This window comes from Typha latifolia, chromosome 6 (assembly GCF_019914945.1).
Source record: "Typha latifolia isolate L0001 chromosome 6, TyphaL0001v2, whole genome shotgun sequence".
NCBI lineage: Eukaryota > Viridiplantae > Streptophyta > Magnoliopsida > Poales > Typhaceae > Typha > Typha latifolia.
In genome coordinates, this window is record NC_133091.1 from 599280 (window position 1) to 620745 (window position 21466).

At 40.9% G+C, this 21466-nt stretch overlaps 3 protein-coding genes, 2 long non-coding RNA genes and 1 pseudogene across 5 annotated transcripts; 2 read left to right on the forward strand and 4 right to left on the reverse strand.

Moving 5' to 3' along the window:
* Positions 1-564: 564 nt before the first annotated feature.
* Positions 565-4205, reverse strand: LOC140790359 (heat shock cognate 70 kDa protein 2). Its single transcript, XM_073140409.1, has 2 exons — positions 3861-4205; positions 565-2498 (listed from the first exon to the last, which is right to left on the reverse strand). Exons 1-2 carry the CDS (start codon positions 4072-4074, stop codon positions 766-768), a joined length of 1947 nt encoding a protein of 648 aa, XP_072996510.1. The 5' UTR covers positions 4075-4205; the 3' UTR covers positions 565-765.
* A 2253-nt stretch (positions 4206-6458) lies between these two features.
* On the reverse strand, positions 6459-8093 carry LOC140791549 (uncharacterized). Its single transcript, XM_073142181.1, has 2 exons — positions 7706-8093; positions 6459-7606 (listed from the first exon to the last, which is right to left on the reverse strand). The coding sequence occupies exon 2, from the start codon at positions 7509-7511 to the stop codon at positions 6585-6587; it is 927 nt and encodes a 308-aa protein (XP_072998282.1). The 5' UTR covers positions 7512-7606; positions 7706-8093; the 3' UTR covers positions 6459-6584.
* An 831-nt stretch (positions 8094-8924) lies between these two features.
* On the forward strand, positions 8925-12163 carry LOC140790222 (uncharacterized). Its single transcript, XR_012109346.1, has 4 exons — positions 8925-8993; positions 9073-9114; positions 9761-10152; positions 10294-12163. It is a non-coding gene; the product is annotated as an uncharacterized lncRNA (long non-coding RNA).
* On the reverse strand, positions 9607-11874 carry LOC140790221 (heat shock cognate 70 kDa protein-like; annotated as a pseudogene).
* A 4761-nt stretch (positions 12164-16924) lies between the features above and the next one.
* Positions 16925-17970, reverse strand: LOC140790876 (osmotin-like protein). Its single transcript, XM_073141185.1, has one exon. It carries the CDS (start codon positions 17805-17807, stop codon positions 17055-17057), a length of 753 nt encoding a protein of 250 aa, XP_072997286.1. The 5' UTR covers positions 17808-17970; the 3' UTR covers positions 16925-17054.
* Positions 17971-18548: 578 nt separating this feature from the next.
* On the forward strand, positions 18549-20442 carry LOC140791123 (uncharacterized). The gene is made up of 3 exons (XR_012109520.1): positions 18549-18740; positions 19036-19146; positions 20059-20442. It is a non-coding gene; the product is annotated as an uncharacterized lncRNA (long non-coding RNA).
* The last annotated feature ends 1024 nt before the right edge of the window (positions 20443-21466 follow it).

Sequence of the window (21466 nt, forward strand, 5' to 3'; positions counted from 1 at the left end):
GTTGAGATGCATCCAGACTATTTCAGTCAAAAAGGAGAGGCATTCGTTTGAAGAACTTGAATAGTTAAGCCTGGAGGCAGTGGGTAGCAGCAGCAGGAGTAGCACACTGCTATATATGGTTTTGAGAAAAGCAAAAGATTCGGAAGTGAAAAAGCTGAATAAAGTCCTTGGAGTTCACCTCTGATTTGTAGAAGAATAATGCTTTGCCAAGTAGCCAACAAAAACTGTACACACCCAAACCCACCCAAAAAGAAAAAATTGAGATTAATGCGGTGGTGCCTGAAGCATAAAGTAGCAGCTTGGCAGCCAGCGTAATTTGAGACGGTCCCGTAAGTTGGGGACCTTGCTGGCCTTTGCAAAGAGGAGAGAATGACTCCAGTTAGGGAGCTAACTGACCTGTTTCACCAATATAGCATATGGTAAATAGAAGACGCGAAGGGTGACAAGCCAGCGTAGATTTGTGACATTATGCTTGGCTTCTAAATATAGAACAATATACAAGTACCAAAAATGAACAATAATTCCTTTTCATGCGACACATAAAAGAGAGAAAACCAGAATGAATTCTTAGCGCAAAATAAGCACTTGCATTGATGACACCACCTTTAAATTCTTAAACAAAAGTAGCAAGTTGTTCGATCACAACGCATTGTCCATGAGGAAGATCCATGACCTAGAAAAGTTCAAAGCAGCCATAATACCCTAACCAGGTACTCTGCACCTGGAGACAAAAAATGATATCATTGTCACCAAACCGAAGTTTGCTTAGTCGACCTCCTCAATCTTGGGGCCAGCCCCGCTGCCACCAGCAGAGGGACCATCCTCATCCATTCCACCGGCCACGTCAGCACCGGGTCCCTGGTACATCTTGGCAATTATGGGGTTGCAGATGCCCTCCAACTCCTTCATCTTGTCATCGAACTCATCAGCCTCGGCCAGTTGGTTGCCATCCAACCACTGGATTGCCTCGTCAATAGCAGCCTCAACCTTTTTCTTGTCGTCAGCACTCATCTTAGAAGCAATCTTCTCATCCTTGATGGTATTCCTCATGTTATAGGCATAGTTCTCCAAGGCATTCTTAGACTCAACCTTCTTCTTGTGCTCCTCGTCCTCAGACTTGTACTTCTCAGCCTCTTGGACCATCTTCTCAATTTCCTCCTTGCTCAACCTGCCCTTGTCATTGGTAATAGTGATCTTGTTCTTCTGTCCGGTAGTTTTGTCCTCGGCAGACACGTTCAATATACCATTTGCATCAATGTCGAAGCATACTGTGATCTGAGGAACACCCCTTGGTGCAGGAGGGATTCCAGAGAGCTCAAATTTGCCAAGGAGATTGTTATCCCTGGTCCTAGTCCTCTCACCCTCATATACCTGGATCAACACACCAGGCTGGTTGTCTGAGTAGGTAGAGAAGACCTGCTCCTTCTTAGTAGGAATGGTGGTGTTCCGCGGGATTAGGACAGTCATGACTCCTCCAGCAGTCTCCAGTCCAAGAGATAGAGGAGTTACATCCAGCAGAAGAAGGTCCTGCACTTTCTCATTGCCCTCTCCACTCAAGATGGCAGCCTGGACAGCAGCTCCATAGGCTACAGCTTCATCAGGATTGATACTCTTGCACAACTCCTTCCCATTGAAGAAGTCCTGCAGCAGCTGTTGCACCCTGGGAATTCTGGTGGATCCACCAACGAGGACAACATCATGGACAGTGCTCTTATCCATCTTGGCATCCCTCAAACACTTCTCCACAGGCTCCATGCACTTCCTGAAGAGATCCATGTTGAGCTCCTCAAACCTGGCTCGGGTGATAGTGGAGTAGAAATCAATGCCCTCATACAGGGAATCAATTTCAATTGTAGTTTGAGCAGTGGAGGAAAGTGTTCTCTTTGCCCTTTCACAGGAAGTCCGCAGCCTCCTAAGAGCCCTAGGGTTCCCAGTAATATCTTTCTTGTGCTTCCTCTTGAACTCCTGCACAAAGTGGTTCACCATCCGGTTGTCGAAGTCCTCCCCACCAAGGTGAGTATCACCAGCAGTGGCCTTGACCTCAAAAATACCCTCCTCAATTGTGAGGAGGGAAACATCAAAGGTGCCACCACCAAGGTCAAAGATGAGAACATTCTTCTCACCAACACTGGTAGCCTTCTTGTCAAGACCATAGGCAATAGCAGCAGCAGTTGGCTCATTGATGATCCGCATGACATTGAGACCAGCAATAACTCCAGCATCCTTTGTTGCCTGCCTCTGGGAGTCGTTAAAGTACGCAGGTACAGTGACAACAGCATTTTTGATAGTGGTTCCTAGGTAAGCTTCAGCAATCTCACGCATCTTAATTAGGACCATAGAGGATATTTCTTCGGCGGCAAATTGCTTCTCCTCACCCTTGTATTGGACAACAATCATAGGCTTGTCCCCAGGGCCAGGAATAACCTTAAAAGGCCAGAGCTTCATATCACCTTGGACAGAAGAATCAGAAAACCTCCTGCCAATAAGACGCTTGGCATCTGCAATAAAGAACAATTATAAGAGAACAGGCATATATATACTGGGAGTCAATGCAGGTAAGTTTCATAACAATCTTTAGGTTCATCTATATCACAACAGTATATATTTTGTAAAAAGTGGGACCTCCCATTCTGCCATCTTACTATTCTCTGCATTAAATGTTCCACATGCCATAATAGAGTAATGCATTGTAAATCTAAGTTTATACATCATTTCTATTAGAAAAAGTAAACGCAAATGAAGACTTAGTGCAATTATTGACTAGAGCTTATTGGTTTGGCAGCTCAACTTGTCACATTCTGAAAAGATAGATGCAGCAAAAAAGCAATTGAAACAACTTTCAAGAAACCACTAACTAAATAAGACATTCCAGAGCAAGCTACTATGAAATCTCTTCTAGGTAACACCAGGAAAGGCACACAAACACAGCTGCATTGTGCTTACTTGGCAATTACAACAGAGATAAAAACAAATTAAAGTTAAAGAGAGGCATAAAGATTGCTGCGAAAACATCAGGAGATTACTCCAATTTAATCAGCATAAGTTATCTTGTAACAATAATAAGATTTTCCAATAATCCAAAACAATTTCCAGATTACACATGTATTCCTCTTTGATAACACTATATTTGCAATTAAAATAACTAAAAAATGACGAAATAAAAATTACTCACAGCATATTCCCACCAAAAATGAAGAGTAAACTGCTTTCAATAAAACTTAAACCGTCTTAATAATACAATATGAGGTTTGACTTAATCAAACACTTCCTACTGTGAGCTGAAAAACAGTGAAACTCTATTTGAAAATTTAATGATCCCATCACATTACATTTCTTCACTCACTTACACTGTAACTAGAGAGATAGACAACAAGACCATGGAATGTCAACCTGCATCCCTTTTATTTCTCTTAATAATAAGGTGAGATATCTCACACTGTTTCATTAAGAAATATTTTAAACGTGTCTATCTAAATCCTTATTTCTAGATGAACATTGACGAAAGGCAGCTTCAAATTTTAAATCTGAGCAAGGATTCATAACTCGTCTCCCATGGATACGGATCGCAGAACAAATATAGAGCATACTAATCGCACCGCAAAAGTCACCTAGCAAATAACCAGCTAAAATAAACCAAACTCACTGTTACGCGTGATACTAATGCACATCCACGAATACGAGTTACCAAATCACACTCGACGTGCCATATTGGAAACAATGAAATGCATTCAAATACAGTCATATAGCAGATCCAATACTCCTTTCAACTGATCTATCAAATCAACATATGTACAACCGAGATCTAAAGGTATAATCATAGATCTGTCGACCACGACGCTATAAGTGACGAGAAAACTCACCAAAGACTGTGTTGATGGGGTTCATGGCGACCTGGTTCTTGGCAGCGTCGCCGATGAGCCTCTCGGAGTCGGTGAACGCGACATAAGAAGGAGTCGTCCGATTTCCCTGGTCGTTCGCGATGATCTCCACGCGATCGTGCTGCCATACTCCGACGCACGAGTACGTCGTCCCGAGATCGATCCCGATTGCCGGACCCTCTCCTTTACCAGACATTAATTTGATTCTCGGACCGAACAGCAATGAAGAGAGAGGAAGAAGAGGTTAAGAGCACAAGATTGGCGCCGTTAGGGTTTGGTATTGAGAGGGGAGAGCGCAACGCGAGAGCAGTATATAAAAGATTATATGGGTTCTAGAAAGTTCGAGTGAGTTAGTTATGGCCGTCCGATCAAATTGGACGGCATCGGGAGCCAGTTTGCAGTCGACCAAAGTGGGACCCACAACGTGATCCATGAGGCCCGTCGTTGTGGCGCGAAGTGGAGGCCTTTTTGCCACGTGGAGGAAAGCTGAGCTCCAGTCAAATTGGAAGTCCGAAAGGTATGCATGATAGTAGCAGCCGATCCGGTTTCAGGAATTCAGAATTCTTTCCACATATTTTTATTTTTATTTTTTAAAAAAGCAATTATTTAAACCAATAGAAAGCTGCGAAGTAACAACTGTATTAAATCCGTACATGAGTTGAAATCTGAACTATATATTGATTAAATTTTGATGAAGTCTAACTGAGAAGCTATCTATAAAATATTGATATTTATTCAGCTCAGTTCTAACCTTCGAATTTTAAATGATAAAAAATATATTTTTTCCTTTCATGCTCTAGTTTTAATTTGTAAGTTGTTATTGTCTTGTGGTCTCAATCTAACCACACATTGGAGATTCAATCACATAACAATGGTTTTTCCACTTTTAACCTCAGAATTACTATTTACTCTCTGCTTGAGTTAATATGATAGCAATTTTTCTCTACTTGGAAGCTGATATTTATCCTCATAATCTATTATCTCTATCAGCCTTTGCAAGATATTAAACTATATCTTAGCTTCCATTCACTTCAGAAATAAATTTTTTTATATAACTTTTTATTCTAAAATAACAGATAAATAATATATAATCTCATTCTAGAATATAAATATTATTTATCAAAATTACATCTTATATCATGTACTAACCTAATTACTAATTTACTCTTAGTAACTATCCCATCAATCTACTTTATATCAAATTAAAATGTATTCCTAATAATTTTATAAAAATAAAATATTTTTTATCCTCTTATTTACTTACTCTTACATATTTATTTTATAATATAAGTGAATATAAAAATAGTTAAGTCTGAAATAAATACCTCATTTTGAGAATAAGAAAGATGAATATTCATTCTAAACTAAACAAAGCGTTATATTATATAATTAAAGTAGGTAGAACCAATTTGGATTAGAATAAGCTTCCAGAATAAGCATGTGGTTATTCTCTATCATAGAACAGCAGTTGAGAAGTTATTATCATTGAAGTGCAAGTTGTTCCACTGTAGAAGGACATCATAAAAACCACAAGCCTCTCCATGTAGACTAACATCTTATTTGTTTCCTTGATCATAATGATTGCCGTATAGGAAGTACCTCGTAGTGCAGCTGCAATGCACTTTGGAACGGCGGTGAATAAAGAAAGAGGTGGAGGATTTTTTTCTTTGGAGGTGGTCTTCATCAGCCAGCATGGCATTAAGGGTTCTTTCACAACCACCATTGAGTTTTGGAGCTTTAGGTGAAAAGAAAAGAAGAAAAAAAGCCAAGACTTGTCATCAAGTCCAGTGATTTCATGGCTGTCATAGTGTTAACAGCTAATTATACAACTTCCATTGCAATATCAGCAAGCAAATTGGAATGACTACAATTGATAAGTCTAGTTTGGCATCAATCTTCAATTAGGTGGTCATCTGTTTTCCTGATTTTATTCACCAGTGACACCGAGCTTGAATTGAGGCAATGGAACTCTGTAATTCAACTGCTTAATTCCTTCTACATCAGGGCATATATTGGCTGGCTCATAACTTAGTTGCTGCATTCTATTCAAACCAAATCAGAGGCAACTAAAGGAGAGAAATTTAAACAAACAAGCAGCCCTCACCCACACGGTAAGGGACCTCATTATATCCATTTTAAAAGGGACTTGATCTTTTCTATAACTAAAAATCTCTATAGTAAATTTAGCAGTAACCTTGAATCTAATCAAATGGGCACAAGTATTAATTAAAGCAAGAAAGGACGGAAAGCTAGGCTTGAGAAGGCTTTGCCACTTCCTTTTGACAAAGGGCAGCACTCACATGAATAATTACAGGCCCAGGGGCACTCAAAGACAAATAGATGGGGAATGGTGCAGCTTTCTTGATGGCTTTGCAGCAGTCACCCATTAAAATTTTCAAATATGGACTAATTTACTGAGAAAAGGAATGATGGCTTACAGATGGCCTGATATATACATCAGAGCTGCCTCCACCAAAGGGATGTAGATTAAGGAACAAACCAGACATTGACACAGAAGATAAGTTGATAAGCCTCTAAACGAATCTAATAAAAACTCAGTGGGCTCTGAATTCACTGTCGTTGTGGAAACTGGTAAGCATTATGAAAGCTTGTATTATATTGTTCTCGTTCAGACTACACATACAAATGATAAGAGGGCAAACAAAAACTTAAAACAACATTTTGAGAGAAACCCACTTATCAATCTTAAATGGGCTTTTCTTGAGCTGCTCTAATTTTTGATGGAGAAGAAGGTAATGGTGTTACCTGTGAGGAGGTGGAATGGATTTGATTTACTCTTTCTCTGTTCTTCCCAATGACAATGGTGATGAACGAGCCATCCTCCTCATCTGTCCCTCTAGGTGAAGTAGAAGCCTGTTGCTTTGCTACTTCATCAACAAGTCCACCATTTCTCTGAGCTTTCATGGCTTCTTCCAGAAGTGTTTTCCTGTAAAGCTTCTCCTCTGCATCCTTGAGGAATTTGAACTTTGGAGGGGGTGAGGAGCTCACCCTATTGAAGTCATCTTCCCTTGAGGATTCAAAGAGTGGATTGAACCCATGTTGCTTGTAAGAATCCATGGGAGTTAGAGGTTGTGGTGTATATAAAGGAGGGGAAGAGAGAGGTGTTAAGAATGGGGTCTCTGCACAGTGGAGCAGATCACTCAAACTCCTCCCCCTTGAACCTTTCCTGCTCCTTCCTCCTCTGGACCTCCCATCCTCTGACTCCAAATCCTCCTTGGTCTCCTCTTTAATGGTGAAGAGAAACCTGGGTGGGCCTGAGAGGCTGTGAAGCCTCATGAGCTCTGCATCGACACTCTCTTCTCCTCCATAAGTCTTAAGAAGCAAATCTTTGCTAGAGTTTGAAGAGAATTGCGAATCACTAGAATGGTCTCCTCCATTGGTTGAACTGTGGATCTGCTGAGGATTGAGAGCTGTGGAGCTGAGGGAAGATGGTTTTCTCCAGCAGAAGAGGTGGAGGAGTTCTTTAGCAGTACTGGCGTGAGTTTCCTCTACGCCTTGGTCGGACCTTCTCTTCTTCCACCAGAACAAGTAATAGAGCTCCGCCATGAGAGCCAAAAGCAGGAAGCTTGATACAAGGGTCAGACTAATGCCCACACAACTCAAAGTTCTCATCTTGGCCTTATCAAAAATCACCAAATCCACCAAAACTTTTTGCAGAGAAAAGCTGCCTAAGAATCAACTACAATACTTCTTCTAGAGGCGACAAACTACAAAATCACAAAGCGGAAAACCCAACATCCTCAAGAACCCAAAGCGAAAAAAGAAATGGAGTCAACTGAGAAGGGAATACAGCAAAAAGATCACACCTTTCTCATCAAACCCACACCTTGAGACCACCAGGGAGAAAGAATCACAGCCTTCTTTAAGAACAGACACCAACCAAAACTGCCCAACACCTGGGATCCGCCATTGCTGCCCAAAATTTCCCAGCTTTTGCTAAAAAAAACGCCCTGGGCAGGGACCGGGAATCCTTAATAGTGCAATAGCCAACAAAATGCCCACAACCCAAATCACCCCTCGTGGATTTCTCACGAGTTTTGGTTGGTCGATAAGGTCGCGTTCTTCGAGAGCGGCTCACATGGGGCTGGAGAAAGGAGGGTCCTTTGTCTCCTAATAACTCCCCCAGCAACTTCCCCGCACTCAGTCGGAACGAAGGACTTCTACCCTCCACGGCGGACTTCAAGATTGGTGCCAGATGATGACCCTTTCTTGCGCATATAAGTGGGGAAGTTGTTGCCGATATTTTTGTAATCCCCAAATTACGGAATATTTACTTAATCCTAACCCTCCATTACTTTGACATTTGTAGGATATATGACTTGATGATGATAATAATAATAATAATAATAATAATAGTAGTAGTAGTAGTAGTAATAATGGACATGCTAATATTTCTGTATGAAGTGGACCACGAAATTGGGTATCACATGCATTGATGCTCAAAAGAAAGCTTGCAAAAGGCTCTTTAGTTAGTCTTTACTCTCTCGCCACAAGAGAAAACATTATACTATATGCTAAGGCACAAACAAAAGCTGTATAATTGAAAGCATAATCCGATTAAGATGTTATCATGTGACCTTGGATTCCCTCTCAAGTGGTCACATATTTGTTTCAAGGTATTAGAACTCTCTCTCTCTCTCTCTCTCTCTCTCTCTCTCTCTCTCTCTCTCTCTCTCTCTCTCTCTCTCTCTCTCTCTCTCTCTCTCTATATATATATATATATATATGTATATATATATATATATATATATATATATATATATATATATGTATATATATATATATGTATATATATATATATATGTTTTATTTCTTTTCCTATGCACATGACAATCAGTGAGTAATTGAATGAGGGACAGAGAACCAAAGTTTTAATGCTGTTTCGCAAGTTGATGCTGTACGTTGACATTCCCCACAAGCACTGAAGATGTTGGAAACTTAAGATATCTTATAGCAAATTGGTTTCAGTAATAACAGATAAATTCAATAAATAATTTTGGGCTAATTAAAATCGATTTATCCTCTCTCGACTTTATTTCGTATAGGAGACTCGTGAAGGATTTATTACTTCATGCCGGATTCGAAACCAACAAGGTAATGTGAAGAGATTCCAACACTTTTTTTTACCATTGTTTTCCTATCTTAATGGGTTTTGTTTTGAACTGTCTTGTAGTCCAATCCATACTATTTTGGGAGGATTTGAGAGGTTCCATCGGTACAGATCGATAATGGTCTCTCCTTTTTCTATTTTTTTATCATATATTTTGTTCTGGAGTTTACTAGCTAGGGTTGGATTGTTCTGAAATCTTGGGTTTTAGCATTTTCCTGTTTACAAGATGCCATTTTGGTGATAAGTTTGGTTGTTTGGGTTCTTCTATCGAGGATATTATTATCTTTTGCATAGTATAGGGGGCTTGCTCTGTTCTAGGATTAATTTGGTTTCCTATAGGAAGATTTATTGAACGCTTCCTTTTGTTATAGCCTTTTTATTTCCAAGTAAAAGTTAATAGGAAAACTATTTTATTTGTATTCATTGAAGACGGTTTGATACACAAATTAAGAAGAAAAAAAATAGGACTTTCCGTCTTAGTTCTTGAGGGGAAGTCCGTAGGCATAAATTTTATTCATAGAACTTGCCTCTAAATTTTAAGTAATTTATGTAGGCACAATCTTTTATGTAATTTTCCTCTATATTTTCTTTAAAAGCTGCTGTGAATGTTTGCTGATTAATGATACACCATGAAGCTGGGCATAATCTCATCCACATCAAATTCTTCAAAGCTCTAGCTTTACTAGCATTACATGCTTGCTGCAAACTACAGCAAACCAGTATATTCAGATCAGCTCTTCACTTTCTTCAGATTATCTCGAGCTAAATAGTTCGAGAAGATATACTCGTAATAGATCATCAGCAGAGAAGCAAGCTTGTACATACTTGTGCACACTTAGTATGACAATCTGAACTTCTGCCAACAAGCAAGGAAGAGAAAAAATTCCTCAATCGCTGGCCCCTCTGCTCTCCTGCAACCCACTGTCAGCCATCAGTGGGGCATTCAGCTTCATAAATCTTTGTCATAATTGGTTTGAAGATACTCCACAGCTCCTTCATCTTCTTCTTAAAGTCGACAGTCTGCGCAAGCCTGTTGATTTCCAGCCAACCGACAGCCTGCTCAATAGCATCATCGATCTTCTTCTTGTCTGCAGGACGAAGCTTAGCGACAATTTTCTCATCGTCAATTGTGTTCTTCATGTTGTAAGCAATTTCCTCCAATGCATTCCTGGCTTTCACTTTCTTCTTGTACTTTGCATTCTCGGCCCTGTACTTCTTGGCCTCCCGCAGCATGTTTTCGATCTCATCCTTGCTCAACCTACTCTTGTCATTGATGGTGCGCAGGTTTCTTTTGCCCGTGTTCTTGTCCTCGACAAAGACGTTAAGAATACCATCGCATTCGACGTCGAAGCAGACAGTGATTTGGGGCCCACCCCTAGGAGCAGGAGGAATGCCGGAGAGCTCAAGTTCACCTAGAAGGTTATCTCTGGTCCGAGCTCTCTCACCCTCGTAGACCTTGGCCAAGAAACTAGTCTGGTTATCATAGTCTGTGGAGAGTACCATCTCCTTCTTAGTTGGGATGGTGGTGTTCCTTGGAATAAAAACAGTCATGATCCCTCCCGCAGTTTCCACTCCAAGGGATTGAGGGGTGACATCAAGGAGCAGGAAGTCGTTGATCTTATCATCTTTATCGCCTTTCAAAATGGCAGCTTGGATGGCGGCACCACAGGCAACAGCCTCATCTGGGTTGATGCTCTTGCATAGCTCCTTGTCATTGAAGAATTCCTGCAGAAGCTGATGCACCTTGTGAATCCTCGTCGACCCACCAACAAGGACGACGTCATGTATGCTACTCTTGTCCATCTTGGCATCTCTGAGGCACTTCTCCACAGGCTTCATGCACTTCCGAAACAGGTCTACGCTGAGATTCTCGAACTCAGCTCGGGTGATGGAGGAAGAGAAATCTATATCATCATAAAGGTGGTCAATCTCAATTACGGTCTGGGCGGCAGAGGATAGTATCCTCTTTGCCCTTTCGCAAGCAGTCCTCAGCCTCCGCAGAGCCCTGGGGTTGCTGCTGATATCTTTCTTGTGCCTCCTCGAGAACTCTTTAATGAAATGATCCACCATCCGGTTATCAAACTCCTCGCCACCCAGGTGAGTATCTCCGGCTGTAGCTCTCACTTCGAAGATGCCTTGTTCCATGGTGACCAGAGACACATCCAAGGTTCCACCGCCAAGATCGAAAATTAACACGTTCTCCTCTTCGAATTTTGTGGGCCTCCGGTCGAGGCCGTATGCGATGGCGGCAGCGGTGGCCTCGTTAATGAGCCGCATGACATTTAGACCGGCGATGAATCCGGCATCCTTGCTGGGCGTTACTGTAGTTGGCGGGAACGGTGATCACCGCATTCGTAACGGTGGTGCCAAGGTAATCCTCTGCAATCTCCTTCACTTTCATGAGAACAATGGAGGAGATCTCCTCGGCTGCTAATTTCTTCTCCTTACCCTTGTACGTGACCATGATCAAGGGGTTGCCATTAGAGCCTGCTACAACCTTGAATGGCAGTCGTTTCAAATCTTTCTGTACCGATTCGTCGGAGTAGCGCCTACCGATCAATCGCTTGGAATCTGCATCAAGGAAGTCAGGGAAGAAGGTTATTATTGAGCAAGAATGGTCCCTAGGGCTTGAAAAGATTGCTTCTTCTAACCGAAGACGGTGTTGGCTGGATTCATCGCAACTTGGTTCTTTGCCGCATCACCGACGAGCACCTCAGTGTCGGTAAACGCCACAAAGGAAGGGGTGGTACGATTTCCTTGGTCATCGGTGATGATCTCCACTTTGCCATGCCGCCATATTGCAGCGCAGCAGTAGGTTGTGCCGAGGTCGATTCCTATAGCCGGTTCCATGCCATCGTCTGCCATGGATCAAAATCGAGAGATGGATGGAGCTTGAAGAAGTAAGAGAAAAAATCGCTCAATGAACACCTTTATTGGTGAAAGCAACCCGTCGAAGTTGACAATGGTGCACATGATTTCTAACTGCCATCTAGAACAGGTCAACCGTCAGCCAATGGACGTGCTTGAAGGCTTTGTCATCTCCTCTTTCAATGCGCCGTATAGATTTTATATTTCGTGGTTAAGGGAGACCATTTATGTGTAATCTATTTAGAAAAGATCTTGAGCAATAAAATAGGTGTAATTTTTACGGCAATATTTTAACAACTCTCTAAAATTTATAATTCTAATCTAACAGCTATAATATCTTATTTTCTTATCTAATATAAAGTCATATTAGTGAAAAAGATAAAGATTAGATTAGGTACACCTAACATTCAAGTTACAAGTTTTTTTGTTTCATTAAGATTTTTTGTTTCAATTGTTTCTAGATGTAGGAAGTTGTAATTAGTTGTCTTGATACCATTAGATAGGCCTTCCCGAGGAAAGGGAATCGAGCTTTTTCAATTTCATTCTAAGATCTATTGGACCAATCTTTGTTTGCATAAGCATTGCGGTGGATTAGACATTATTAATCGGAAAAATATTTAACTATTATTGACTCTTGACCAAGTGGTGGTGGAAGCTCATAAGCCCGGTTCCCCTCTCATTTGAAGGACTTCATTCTTTATGTTTAAGGATTCACCGCTAGGTGCTCTGCACATTGAGGGCGATCCTTAAGATTTCTTTTTCGTTCTCAATTGGAGCCTCCTTCAACCCGAGAAGGGGGGGATCAGATCAACTCTTGGCTCAATAGTTAAAAAGTGGACTCTACCATGCATCGTCACTTCCCTCTCACCTCCTAGGCCTCTCTGTAGAAAATGCCTTTTTCTTGAGATGACTCAGAAAGATCGACACCGCTACCATTGTAGAGAACGACGAGGTTCGTGTCTTAATCAACGTTCTTCTCCTCTCACCAATTCTGGGGCATCGTTCTTTAGCATTTCTTAGCTTTAGGGGTCTGTTCCTTTAGATCCCTCAACTCTATCGCTACTTCTGCGGGATTCCTTGAATGCGGAATGGGCTCCTACTAGTCTGTGGAAGCTTTTTTGTAGCTTAAAATTATGCTTCTCATTCTATTAAATTTAGTGATAATTTCACATTGACTCATGAATTGTTACTGTTTTTCAGGTATGCTTGTTGCTCTTCTTTATTAACTATATACCTAATTTAAGAAATAATTATACAAACCTCTGTAAATAATTTTTTGATTCAGGGGTATATATATAGTTAAAAAAAAAAGTTCAGCGAGCGAATATAATAAATGATAATAATTTAAGAGATTTAAGTAAAATTATTTTTTAAAGTTATTCATTATATTTTATTATTCACATTTAAAAATAATACGTACTTTCAAACTCTTTTTATCTTCTTGAATGTAAGATTATAAGTCTCAAACCTTAGTTAATGTAAAACTATCATAATACTTTCATTTAAATATATGTTTATGGTAAAAAAGATTTTATCATCTTTAAAATATGGATAGAAACTTCATATAATTCATACTTTCTGCGCTAGTTTAAATAAAAAAATTAATAATTTTTTCTTAGTCTAGACTACGGTGGAATAAAATAATACAAATAAAATTTCATCGCGGAAGAACTGATAACAATCATTCATACAGTGGTGAGGTAATTTGAAGTTTACAACACATTAAAATGGACGAACCAAGAAAGTCGTCAATGTGAGACGTAAAAAAAAAGAAAAAGAAAATCAAAACAGCCAGAGTAAAGCTGACAGGAGTCAGCTTGTTATTGTGAAAGAAGTGGCTGGAAGAAAGTCCATCTGATTCACCATCGATCAGATAATTATTATGCTTTTAAAGAGACATACATCAGCCAAAATATCTACGCCACAGCTTCTTCCCTTGATCGTAACTGAACTCAAACAATTTTATAATCATCTTACTTGCCTGTTCTCCTCCACGACTGTGTGTTGAGCCAACTTCCTCACGCCTCCTCGCCCTCGGTTCTTCATTGTTATACTCCTCCTCCGCCTCGCGCCTCCACCTGGCCCTCGGCTCTTCGTTATAGTAGCCCTCGTCGTCCTCCACCTCGCGCCTCCACCTGGCTCTCGGCTCTTCGTGATAGTAGCCCTCGTCGTCCTCCACCTCGCGCCTCCACCTGGCCCTCGGATCTTCGTTATAGTAGCCCTCGTCCTCCTCCGCCTCGCGCCTCCACCTGGCCCTCGGATCTTCATTATAGTAGCCCTCGTCCTCCTCCGCCTCGCGCCTCCACCTGGCCCTCGGCTCTTCGTTATAGTTGCCCTCGTCGTCCTCCGCTTCGCGCCTCCACCTGGCCCTCGGCTCTTCGTTATAGTAGCCCTCGTCGTCCTCCACCTCGCGCCTCCACCTGGCCCTCGGCTCTTCGTGATAGTAGCCCTCGTCCTCTTCTGCCTCGCGCCTCCACCTGGCCCTCGGCTCTTCGTGATAGTAGCCCTCGTCCTCTTCTGCCTCGCGCCTCCACCTGGCTCTCGGATCTTCGTTATAGTACTCCTTCTCCGCCTCGCGCCCCCACCTAGCCCTCGGCTCTTCATCATAGTAGCCCTTGGCTCTCCGCCTGGCCTGCTCAGCGTTGCGCCTCTGTCTGGCCTCTTCCTCCGCTTGACGTCTCCACCAGGCCTGCTCCTCCTCGCGCCTCTGCCTGGCCTCGTCCTCCTGGCGCCTCCGCCTGGCCTCCGCTGTCTCGAACGCGGGCCGCCTCTCTTCTTTGGAATTCGCTCGCTTTCTCTTGTCCTCTTGCAGCATAATTTCGATCTCATCCTTGCTCCTCTTGTAATTGATGGTGATTTTTAGACCACCGGTCTTGTCCTCAGCAGAGGAGACGTTAAGAAAACCGTTGCAAGCGATGTCGAAGAGAACTGCGATCTTGGGCACACCCGCCTTAATATTATGTGCAAAACCATATAAAAAACCATAGAGCTCAAATGCACATAGAAGATTGGTATTCCTGTCGGGCGATCTACAACTTCCCTCTCTCTCGTAGACCATGATCGGAAGACTTTTCTGGTTATCATAGTCTGTGGTGAATACATGCTCCTTCGTAGTGGGAATGGCGGTGTTCTTTGGAATAATTACAGTCATGATCCCTTCTCCAGACTGCACACAAACGCATCCTGCCGTACTGACCATCCTGCCCTACTGCAATTCGGCAGTTGGTTGTCCCGAGGTCGACTCCGATAGCCTGGGCTTTGCCATGGCCTGCCATGGATTAAAGCCAGAGATGGGTGGAGCTTGAAGAAGTGAGAGACAGATCGTTCAAGTCCTTTGCTCTCACAACAGACACCTTATATAGGGAAGTGGTGGCCGGCCGTTGCACATGGTTTCTGTGAGGATATGAGTACTCTCAGCTTGAAACTAAGAGACTTCTTCCTTGTATTAATAACAAATTTGTAAGGAGGTTATTATTTTATAAATTAAGAGTTGGTATAACAAATCCTAATCATGTATATGTGAGATTTGCTACACTATCAATTTCCAATTGTCAACTAGAACAGGTCAACCGCCAATGAACAAGCTTGAAGACTTTACGATTGTCTATTTTAACGAGCTGGTCTACACTTCATTATTCATGGTTAAGGGAAGCCATTTATTTGTAATCTATATTATATCTAGAAAAAGTCGTAGGCCATTTATTTATAATCTAGACTTGAAAATTGTTGTTATGTGCTTGATGTTGATGACTTTTTCTTTGCTCTTTTTTCCCTTGTTTGCAGAGGGTACGTAATATCCTGCCCGAGTGTAGTCGTAGGGATATGCAGTCGTCACTCATCTCTATATATTCTTTTAATTGTCAACTAAACCAGATCAACCGAAGTTCTTAAGAAAAATTATAGAAGAATATATAGAGACGACAAGTTTTTAAGCGGGGACGTAATGCCTTCCTCCTTGAGATACTGTGTGCTTGGTGTTGATGGTTTCTCTAGTGGATGATTCCTTTATCTTGCTTGTGTTTCATTGCCTGAGATTGCCAGTAATATATATGGTTAATCGAATCTAGTCTAACAAAAGCTAAACTCAGAATACAAATAAATCGAATATAAGTAAGATTTAGCACGCTCGTGTTTGGTTCGATGTAGCTGATATATGTTATTATATAATTAATAGATGATTACTTATTAAGCACGTTTAGCTTAGGGATGCACGAGTTAATCGAGATGAGCTGTAAAACACCAACTGAGCCAAGCGCTAAATTAATGAGCTTGACATAGCATGTATTATTAACCCATTAATAGTTTTTAAGTTTTTAGTTCCACCGGTTAACCAGTGTTGATATAAGACCCAATTTTTTTTTATAGATATTATAAGCTATAACCTGATAATTAAACTTAAAGTAATCCCTGTTCTCTCATTATCTATGTTAGGTAAGGTCTACTTTTTCATCAAGGAATTCTGTCAGTAGTATATATATCTCCTGTTCAGTCTCATTTTGTCTTATAAATAATTTTCCCGTCACATGGAAAACCGAAGGCAATCAGTAATCCTCATAAGTATGAATGTTGCATTAGACCATGGCTACAATATTCTAAGAGCTCGGAATTCATAGACTATAAAATATATTCAAATTTATAACTATCCTTGCATCATCGAACGATGAATATGGAATACGCTTATGCTACTTGACTAGTTGGGCTTTCCACTGCGGTGGAATCCAAGCCAAGCCCAACAGTGTATTAAACTTTGCGCACGCGGTAACTCCTTAATCTTTTTAAAAAATTTCCTGCCATCTTTCTTACTATTTATTCTTTTTAATCTTGATAGCTTTAACCTTTCTCTTCTTTTCACGTCCCACTCGCACAAACCTTTGTACTTGCTTGTCTTATATCAGACAAACTCATCAGAGACCACACTCCACTGCTGCACTCACATCCTCATGCACCACACACCACAGTACCTTTTTTATTCAAATTTCAACGTACGCAACTCCAACAACAGTTCCTTTTTTTTTATTTTTTATTTATTTCAATGTACTCCGAAATCTCCATTAAACACCACACGATAGAAAGTAAGTTTCGACTTACAGCTGGGACCAAAGACTAGATAGCATTCGTTTAACATTTAGGATTTAGAAGTAGACTAACAAAAACTAACATTAATACTAAAGCAGACCCTAGTGGCAAAAGATGACCTTGAGCTCACGCGGGGCGGTGCACTCGTGCGTGAGAGAGGGGCTGTCGTGTGCGTACGTGAACGCCTGGGGGCACGCACGCTTGAAGAACTCCGAGTACTTCGACGCCCGGCACGTGCGAGGGCTGTTGTACATGTTCCGGCAGCACAGCTCATCCGTGCCGAACGCCGCACACCCACTCTTGCACCCGACCACTTGGCCCCGCCCGGCCGGGGCCCGCAGCTGGAGGACGTCCGGACACGTCGCGGTCAGGTCGACGCGGCAGCCGAGGACGGGGCACGTGCCGCGGCCCTCGTGAGGGGTGACGGTCATACCGACGTTGAAGCCGTCGACGAGGCTGACGCCGTAGGAGGTGAGGTCGAGGTGGCCGCCGTGGTGGAGGGAGAGCTGGGCGAGGGTGGCGGGGGAGGCGCCTCCGAGGCCACCGCACTGGAGGCGGCCCCCGCAGTCGCCAGTTGCGCAGTGGAGGGCGCCACCGGCAGGAGTGCAGCCGGTGCGGGCCCAGATGCGGCCGGACCAGTGGGAGGTGGGGGCTGGGAAGGAGCGGTGGGAGAGGGTGCGGAGCTCGAAACCGCCGCCCTCGAGGACGCCGTGCCCAGAGTTGGCCTGGATGGCCGGCCACACCGTGAAAGGGCAGTTGTTGACCACGGTCAACGTCATGGGCGGGTACTGACCGAAGGCCAGTGACATCATCGCAAGTATGGAGAAGGCAAAGACGAAGGTAGAAGACGCCATGGCTGGGTTGATTTCTTAGGGAAGTGAAGGGAGGGGGATCTATATAGACTGGCTGATAGCGGTATGCTGTTCTGGCGGAGGACTTTAAGTTGGGTTGGGTTGTATAGGGCGTGCTCGTATCTCGAGGTTTGAGAAAGCGTGGCTATAATTGTTAGTATTTTTTTGTCTGCCATAGTCCTTTGCTTTTGGACTATCAGTGGTCACATTATAGGCTCTAAGTTCGAGAGGAATCGAAGCATGATCCAATCGTCCAATAAGTTATAATTAAGCTTAATCCTACTTTGCTTCTTTGCTAGCACATTTAATACTCAAGTTTCAATGAATAGAATAGATTATACTATGGCCGAACCAAGAAAGCCATCAGCGTAAAAGAGGAGAAAAAGGAAACGCAGTAAAGCCGACAGGGGTAAAGGTAGCTGCTAGCTATCACGAAAAACACGACTGCTTGGATGGTAGTGGCAGGAGATAAGAACAGTGAATCAGTTTAAAGAAAAAGTATATAAATAATAATAATAATAATAATAAAAGCGAAGCAAGAAGGCCTTCTGATCCACTGTCACGTGGTTTCCAGTTCTCATTTCTGACCCTTGTCTGCAAGGTTCCTGAACTTTCCTTCTTACATCTCTTCTAGACTTTTCTTCTTTAGAAGCCCAAGCCCAACATTCATTTCAATTCTCCAGCCCGGCTTATATTGTATTATCGGGTCGGTTTTGCTAAGATTTTGATCCGGTTTCCCCTACATGGCATGGCGGGTATCGGGTGGGAATGCTGATCCCAATTTGAATTCAAATCACTTCTCCCTTCTCTTCTTCCCTAGGCTCCAATCCCTGCGCCGACGCGAAGCGGGAACAGTCGCGCTTTATCTGTATCTCTCGCTAATGGCGGCGACGATCCAAGCGAGCAGCGACCCTTCTCCTCCAGGAGCAACTCGAGGTATACACGGCTGCGACCCCACTACTCCTAGGTCTTATTCTTAGAAGGATCTTAAGAGGGATAGATTTTTGGAGTAGATCGGTCGAAGATTACTATTCTTATTTTATTTGTTGACGATTTCCTTGTGATAAGTCTCTGCTTTTAAATTCCAAATTGCCTGTAAAGCTCTACGGTTTCGTTTAATCATTGTAGTTGATTGTGTGTCAATGTTAATAGAAAGGACATCTAAATTAAATTGATCTTGAATTTTGTAGTTGGGCTTGATCTAAATCGATTTACTCATACCATGCTGCAGAAGGAATGGAGGGGGAGAAGGGACGAGCTAAGAAAAACTCAGTTTGAACTTTGAGAAGATACCTGGAAATGGTGTGAAAGTGTGAGACGGTTGAGCCCTGTGTAGAAAAAGGTATTTCCCGAAAGCTCGCCTGTTGCTAGTTTTATGCAGCATAGTGTTCTATCCTTCTCAAGGAATAGTAGTTGGATTTTTTGTGTACTTAAACGGGTTTTGCGCGATGAGAATTGAGAGATGAGTAGATGATGACTTTAACTATTGCTAGTCCACTAATTTAATACTTTTTCATAATGTGGGAAGGGAAAAAGAAAATAAACATTTCCTATAAGAAAATATATACTATCTCTCAGTGATTAACTATCTGCACTTTGCTTTTGTGTAAATCTATTTCTCAATGATAAGCCTTCAAGATTAATCACCTCGCAAATCCAGTATTCATGTTTAATTATTTTTAATTGTGATAGTTAGAACAAGGGATAAGATGATTAAATTGATTTTTTTTTCAGTTCAATATAAATAAATATATATATATATATTTTAAATAAAGTTAAATTTAAATAAAAAAATATAATTTATTTTACAACTATTATATTATACTCTCGTGATTATTTTTATTTTTGGCTAAAAACTCATTTACACAATAGAAATATAAATAACATCATAAATAAATATTCTATATTGAAATATTTTTCACTCCAAATATATTTTAAGTGATGGGTTTTGATATGGAAGAAGACAAATTTGTCATTTATTTTAAAATAAGTAGGTTAGTTAAATTTTTTTTTATTTCTCGCAACTAAGATTTGAAATAAATATATTCAAAAATAAAGATATTTATTTAATTGTTCTATTTCAAAATCTTATATTGCAAAAAATCTGTTTGTGAACAAAAAGATTCATTCTAGAATAGTACACTTATTTTATCAATAAAAGGGGGCTAGTGAGTTTAATATTTAGATCTCTCTATTGACATACGAAGACTTGGCTGTTGACTGACGCCCTCAGTATTCGCTGATCGGACTGCAGAGTCCTGTTCTTAAGAGTTTGACAGAATGGGCTCCACCAAAGAATTTATCCGTTGGTATCTTGGATCCTCCTCCTAAATGGCAGCACCAAAAAGATTTGGTAACTCCAACAACGAATTTAATTATTTTTCCCATTTTGGTGACTTGAAAACTTAGCTTTGCGGTTTCACATTATTTTTCTAAACATATTATGCTTGATTGGCATTTTTCTGAACTTATCAATATGTCAATGTGGTGCTCTTGCCGGATATCGAAGTGCTCGTATCTTTAATTTTTTTATTCAGCGTATTGATTGTTGTATGGGAGTATGTAGTATATACTTGTATGGGGAATGAACTAAGCCATGCGGTGGTGCTAAGTTACTTACCACCTCGCCTTGTGTAAACGATCGTCCGAGAGCTGGAATGAATTGAGCAATTCAGTTTGACTCGATTAATCTTTTGAGTTAAAAAATTTAGCTCGGCTCAAGTTAAACTTGAGTTGAGCTCATGAGCTTTTTTAACAGTCTTAATCATATCCAAATGATTGTATCACCCTTTTTTTTACTATTATTATATTTTTGAAAAAATCAATAGATAACATTTTAATGTCATAATGATGCGTTCCTCTATTATTTTTTTTAATTCTTCTCTCTCCCTCCCTCGCTGTAAAATCTCCTTTTTTTTTCCTCTTATTTATGATATGTAAGTAGAGACAAGGTTTCTTGGCTTCATCCCGTAGCCATTAGTCTAAATTTATTTATCTATAGTTCGCTATTTTGATAAAGATAAATTATTTTTTAATAAGTGTAGATAGAATCTTTATAAGTTTGTGATGAGATTAGAGATGTTTGCCTTCTTGACGAAGATAAATGAACGCAAAGGTTTTTCATTTAGTAAGATTTCTTTCAACTTTTCTCGTTGGCTACCCAATTTGTTTTTATCTTTAATTTGTTTTTTTTCTCTATTATAGTGTCTAAAATATTATTGTTGCGCTTCAAAAATGTGTCCAACATCGTGATAGTGTGATTAACGGTAGTTTCTTTAGATTGGTGCTTGGTATTTGCTCACCTTCATTAGCATCTTGTAGGGACTTTCTTCTAAGTTGTACTCATGTATTTTTTTTACTGCCCATTTAGCTTGTTACTCTTATTTTCTTTGTGGTTCTGAAATGGCTGTGCAGACTTGTAATAGGTTTAATGCATATTTCACTTTTTAATCTTTAGTGTGTCAAGCTTTTGAATTTGAATGAAACATCTGCCTAGGATTATTCTTCTAAAAAAAGAGAGAGAAAGAAAAAACAGTTGATAACCAATTTAGCCTAAAGTTTACGCAGTTGAAGAATGGTAGGCTACTTGTTAGAAACCCTTGTAGTTTTAAACCATGAAGGTTGATATTTTGGTTCAACATCTTATTAAATACATTAAGTTC